This window comes from Nicotiana tomentosiformis, chromosome 9 (genome assembly GCF_000390325.3).
Source record: "Nicotiana tomentosiformis chromosome 9, ASM39032v3, whole genome shotgun sequence".
NCBI classification, from domain to species: Eukaryota; Viridiplantae; Streptophyta; class Magnoliopsida; order Solanales; family Solanaceae; genus Nicotiana; species Nicotiana tomentosiformis.
The window spans coordinates 45341137-45347749 of record NC_090820.1 but is presented as its reverse complement, the minus strand read 5'-3'; the positions used below and the strand labels follow the sequence as shown (position 1 = coordinate 45347749).

General features: G+C 35.7%; 1 protein-coding gene across 1 annotated transcript; it reads right to left on the bottom strand.

Moving 5' to 3' along the window:
* LOC138898705 (uncharacterized) lies at positions 1-2012 on the bottom strand. Its single transcript, XM_070184795.1, has 4 exons — positions 1295-2012; positions 936-1189; positions 373-510; positions 1-207 (listed from the first exon to the last, which is right to left on the bottom strand). Exons 1-4 carry the CDS (start codon positions 2010-2012, stop codon positions 1-3), a joined length of 1317 nt encoding a protein of 438 aa, XP_070040896.1.
* Positions 2013-6613: the final 4601 nt, after the last annotated feature.

Below are 6613 nucleotides of genomic sequence, written 5' to 3'. Positions count from 1 at the left end.
TTATACATCTACTCCAAAAGTATTTTTCCAGGAGCTCACTGACCACCTCCGAATATCAGAAAGAGTTGGTTTCTCTGTCAGGCCTTTTTCTAAGCTACCAACCACACATCTACCCAACAGACCCTCATTAACATTTGCAGCACCACCTGAGATCAATATTCTGTTATTGGTGCCTTTTGTAGTGTGTGCTTCATTAGACTCATTCGTCTGTCATTTATAGGTTTTGACAGTTTGTGTATATGAAATTTTAGGATCTATGTTCCTGGGACCACTCGTAATAAAGGGTCCCCTGTCTGCATTGATAAATCTCATGATCTTTAATGTAATATCATTTCATCCTACATTAAATGTTGCTTCAGGAATAATAGTTACCGATCTTTTGTCACCTTGGACTGATACAATGCTAATAAATCTTCCAAACTTGTTGCTCATCCTTGAACTGAATAAGATAGAGAACTGTTCCTTTAGTTTCCATTTCCTTACATATGTGCGAGCATCTCTTGAAGCCTCCTGAAGAACAAAGCAAAGCCACTCCATGGTTTTCAAACTGTAGGTTGTTCTGCGCATCAGATTATGGCTCTTTTCCACCCACTCGAACCATGTTTCTGCCCTTGACATGAGTCGTGTGACATCCTAAGATTTTTATCCTGCAGCAAAATAAATCCTATTTTACCCCATAATTAAATAAAATAAGTTTTAGGATTAATCATTGATGAATAAGTAATAATAAAACTCTGAAATAACCACCGTAACTGTTTAGATAACGTCGGAAAAGAAGTAGTCTTTTTTAGCCTTGTTAAATGTGCCTGGGAGCATTTTTTCTTAGAAACAAGTGCTCAATAATATTAATATTATAAATAAACATCATCTATTTACAATTATCCTTAACGAGGTTTCATATTTTGAAAACGATTAATAATGACATCATTACTTACATTTGTGAATACATCACGCTCTATGTAACAAACTAAATAATCATTTAAATATTGGTCACCCATGCTATTTCGCTCTTCATTCTTTATCTGCTTCATGGATGATAATGCTCTCTCCACAGTTGCGGTAGTAACATGTAAAATTAGAGTCAACTTCATAAGTAAATAAACATACGAATAAGTCTCCACAAAATTTACTTTAACCAATGCTTTTGCCAAATCACTAATTCCTTGTAAGTTGAAGAACTTGGGATTACCTGCTCACATATGAATTATGAAAGTATTGAGTTAATAACTCTAGTCTCGAATCTGTACTTCATCAAACTCATTTGGGTAACATTTTGCTAAAGTCATTATTCTACATTTATCAAAATTAGCAAAAGAATTGGCTGGATTCAAGCTAGCTATCCCGAGAAGCAAATCGCTACTCACTATATCAAAACGGTTATTAAGCTCTTGAAGTTGCACATGAATTACAACATAAAAGATATCAACATACAAGTAATGTGAATAACAAACACTAGAAAACTTGCACTTTGACTTTTCAGGAAAATATGATTCATTCATCTTGGGAATCAAAATGTCATGCATAATACAAAATGAGGAAACATCATCTAGTAAGGATTCCCACCCACTTTCTCTCATATCTTGCAATCTTTTTTCTGTAATGTTAAGAAACTCCACGACATTAACAATATCTTGATCCCTCTTTTGTAGGATATTGTTCAACTCATTTGACATTGCCAAAACTTTCAACATCAAATGAAACATAAAAACAAATTTGAATGTTATTATCTCACTCAAAAGATATTTTGCTTGATTTCTCTCATTTGAGGTAGAACCTTCATATTCAATCACTTCAAGCACACGAACAATATATGAGGAAATAACAATAAAGTTATCTAATCTTTTAAAACGCGATCCCCAACGAGTGTCACCTGGTATTTGAAGCCCGCTTTCTTGATTTAGCCCTCGCCTAGTATGAACTCCACCGGACTCAAGTAATTTCTCTAACTTTTCAACTTGAAGATGTCGAAGCAAATCTCTGCGCTTAAAAGATCCTCCAATGGCATTCAACATGTTAGTAACATGATAAAAAAGTCTTCAACATCCAAATGCTTTTTAGCAATAACTACAAGTGTTTATTGCAATTGATGCGCAAAGCAATGAATGTAATATGTCGATAGACTATCTTTCATAATCAAAGTTTTGAGACCATTTATCTCTTCTCTCATGTTACTAGCTCCATCATAAACTTGTCCACGTATTTGGGATGGACTTAGTGAGTGATCCAAAAGCAAAGAGTAGATTGAGCATGCCGATGTATCACTAACATGGACAAGACCAACATATCACTCTACCACTTCACCATTCTTATCAACATAACAGCCATGTGTTCTTTGTGTGAGATATCTTTGGACTCACAAACTAATATACTAAAGTAATCTCCATTCAAGTCTCCAATTATAGCCTTTAATGTTTCTTTTGCAAAAGCATTGATAATATCCTTTTGGATCACAGGGAAAGTCAAAGTATCATTTTGTGGAGCATTTTCTAATATTACTTTTCCCACATCCGGATGCTTGTCCCCATGACATCACAAGAATCCTAGAAAGAGGCCTTGATTTGTTGAAGTTTCACTTTCATCATAACCCCTAAAAGACAATCCATACAACAATAGAAGTCTTGCCATATCAATTGATGCTTCTAAATGCATCTGATACTCACTTTTTAACTTCTCAGAGTGCTTATAAAAATAACTTGAATTGATTGATGATGATTTGATAAGTCTAGAATCTTCTTGAAACATTTATCATGGACACTATTAACATCACCAAAATATAAACGAAATCTTTCAAGACACTTATTCCAAGCCCTAAAACTATTCTTTGTATAAATTTTTTTCGCACTTCCATGAATAAATTTATTTTTGAATAAATAATAACATAAGCAATATGCCGCATCTTTCTTCACACTATACTCCAACCATTTAGAAAATTGGCCGTTGAACCAACTTGGAATAAATTGACGCATTCTTTCTCCTATTTGAGTTTTGGAAAATTGTTGCTTGAAAGGTTGACGAGGACCTTGTTGAGTTTAATGTTTCCTTACTTCATCTCGTATTCGAGGGTGATAGTCAGCAATACGTATTCTTTCTCCTGGACCGCCTTTACGTGACCCCAAATCGAGTACATTTATAAGATGTGAAATATTGGCATTCGCTTGGTTCAAGGTTTGACAACTAGGACTTGTTTCAGAATGGTCCAATCTCGAGACATATTTATTCATCTCAATTCAATTCCTATAAGATAAAAGTTCATTCTAGTGAGAAAGCTTTCTATGTAGCTTACTATTGAATATAGAATAATTTCTACTACTTCATACCATTAATAAGTTTAGCCAATGAAAATTACTCAACTTTCCCTAATACTTTTTATTGTTAAAATGGAGTTAATTTTGAATTTTTCTTGGTAAAAATTATTGGGGATCTTCTTTCTCTTTTAGCCACGAAATTAATTTCTACAGTAAAATCATTTAAGTGGCATAGGATTTTCAATAAAATCAAAGAAATACATAACAAATAAATCAAAAATGACAATAAAGTTTAGGTCTTTAGGAAGAACATTAAAATCCAACTAAATACAAAAAAATAGAGCAAGAACATATATTTAATGGAGAAAAAAATAGCCACTTAGGTTTAAAAAATAAACAAGAGGAAGTGAGGAAGCTTTTACAACAGTGGCTGTAGAGCAGTGGCCATGAGCAAGCGTGTAGCAGCAGAGGTGAAGCAGAAGAAATGCAAATAGTCGTGAAGTAGAACTGCAGAAGCCAAAGGAGAAGCTACGAGCAAAGTGGGGAAGGATAGGGGACTTGGGATTTGTTGGAAAGGATTTTAACTTTCTTGGAGTATTATTTTAATGGTAAAACTTTTTATTATTATTTTATCTTATTAGTTAAAAGTCAAACATTTAAAATAGAAAGTGTGTTGTGTTAGAGTACTTAAATCTTTATAAATTGTAACTGAATGAAGCCAAAAAAGTAATTGGTTGTAGCTGGATTCAAACTCTCACCAGCAGAACGAAAAGATGGACCTTTGCCACTCCGATCATGGTCATTATGAAGCATGACTTATCTTCCTGTCATTCTTTTCTCTAGAAAATACCATAGTATTCTTATTCATTTCAAACTAATTTATTACGTATTGTTGTTATCTCCTATCAGCACATGTATTGAGTGATCAATTACACATATTTCAATAATTCGTCGAGTCTTAATTATTATCTATCACCAGTATATGTATCGGAAAACTATATCAATGAGATATGACTGATGAAAATAATTCATTTAGTGTTGAATCTACATGAAATTTCACTATCAGAAACATGCGTATTTCTCATGGAATATTCAACGAAACGTGCTTGACGAAAACTATTAGTTTTCGACAACTTTCCGTAGAAAATGTCATATTACCGACGGCATTCTAACGGAAACGTTCATAGAAATCCGCAAATTTCTAATACAGTTTGAATGTTATCATTGGTTCCTAAGATTGTCACTTGTCACTTAACTCTTCGACCAAGGGCAAACTTTTCTCTTCTTCTTTTTGGAGGGCTGGATTGGGTAGGATTAGGGGTGTTTAATTTGTTAGAGGGTTGGGGGTGAGGGTGGGTCTTAGGTTTGATAATTTTAATTTGAAGAATAAGTTGAGATATTACAAAAGCTTTCCTCAGAATCTATACCTTAATATCAACGCTTAATTACTCTGTTATTTATATCCATATTATCACTGTAGATTTGTGGAGTAATTAAACCCAGTCAGTTTAAATCTGGTGCCGTATCTGTTTGACAAAAAATATATATGTTGGCTAAACCAATTGGATTTATATAAAAAAGAGTTAATCTTAGTTAAAAATAATATCCAAAAGATAAGGTTACCAGTGTCAAGATAAAATAACTAGTATATTATGTCCGGATGGTAATAAATATGAACAATGATAGCAATATTCAATGATCCAAAGAGATGGAATATGGAATTAAGTAGTAATAAATAATAATAAATGACATTTAGATAAATAAAACGTGTGAGTCATCCAGAAAGGAATAAAATCAGTGGTTATTTTTTCTGACAATGATGAATGATTGATAAACCTTTGAACACTTGGGTTGTTCTTGAATCTGGTGGAAAATGCTAGACAAGAATTTTGGTAAAAAGATTGTTTTTGTATATATGCACTAAGACCAAATTTTCTCTATAAAATCAACATGTTCTTTGCAAATGAATATTTCATGTCCCATATCATTGTATCTCTTTCTATTTATAGGGAACATATTCTTACAAACCCTAATAGTACAAGTGCATAGAATATCCACTAGAATATTCTCTTTATTGTCCTATATTTAAACTAGCCGTTATAACTCTATCAAGGGTGTTCGACCTCGACCTTGATCTTTGATGACTCCTCGACCTTAATCCCTACCGACTCTTCGACCGCAACCTTTATCGTTTCTTGAACCACTTCGACCTTGGGTAGGTCTCTATTGGAGTCGCATCAGTAATACATGGCGGCCTGTGAATGCCTCACTAATGCTATCATGACTTAAGCATTTTAGAGATAATTTTTGACTCATACAGTTAGTCCCTCCGCTTAGTGAGGTCGACTTCGCGGGCGAGTTTAATGAGCAGATTATGTAGTTGGAGGTCGAGCTTATCAAGCGGAATATACGGGTTGTGGTTGTTGTGGCGAACGGGCGACGTGGCCCTTCATGAGCCGCACATTTCAAATACTTCGAATTTCCCGAGTGATTTGTTGGAGTTATTTTTTCCAAGGGTTAGGATGACGTCATGACATCATGCGTTATTATGACGCATGCTCCCGATGCGTAGCTTTGTTTCGTGTGTGACCCTTGATTAGACATGCCGCTTCGATTCTGGTGCCAATCATGATGAACCGTTTTTGGTTATGGTGCCATGACTTCTATAAATAGGGATTCTTGGACCCAGTTTTGAAGTTTCAATCCTCTAACGTTTCGAAGCACAAAACTTCTCTCCTGCTTTCTTCTTCTCCGAATCTCCTTTCTTTGTTTCATTGACCTATACCATTTTTCATTCTCTCCCGTTTGTTAATTTCCTTCATTACCTTGAAACATGTCAAACGTATCTTCTGATGCTGGCGAAGGGAGTCATGTTACTCCCTTGGCAGTGGTGTTTCCCTCCCATTGGGAGAGCATTTCCGCCATTGCTGAGGATGAAGCCTGCCCGTCGGTGGAGGAAATAATCCCCCGCAATCCCGACTCCAGGTCTGACCTCACCAAAGTACCTGACGCTACGCCTGTAGTCTTTTAATCAGCGATGACGCCTAAAGAATTGGTGGAACTCAAGACCAAATTCATCCTTCCAAACCACGTCGAGCTGATCCCGACCGAAGGGGACATAGTACAGGTTCACCACCCCGGGTACTGGGCTCTTTATGCCTACCCCTTCCTCATATGCTATTCTTTTCCCTTCCTTCCGTTGGTGGAAGAATTTTGTTATCACTACGGCGTCTGCCATGCTTAGCTTGCGCCGTACGTCTACAAGGTTATCAAGATGTTGACCAAGTTTGCCGAGCTGGCCGGGGTCGAACTGATGCTGCGACGCTTAGTACATCTATTCGCCCCTAACTTTTATAGGGGAACAATGT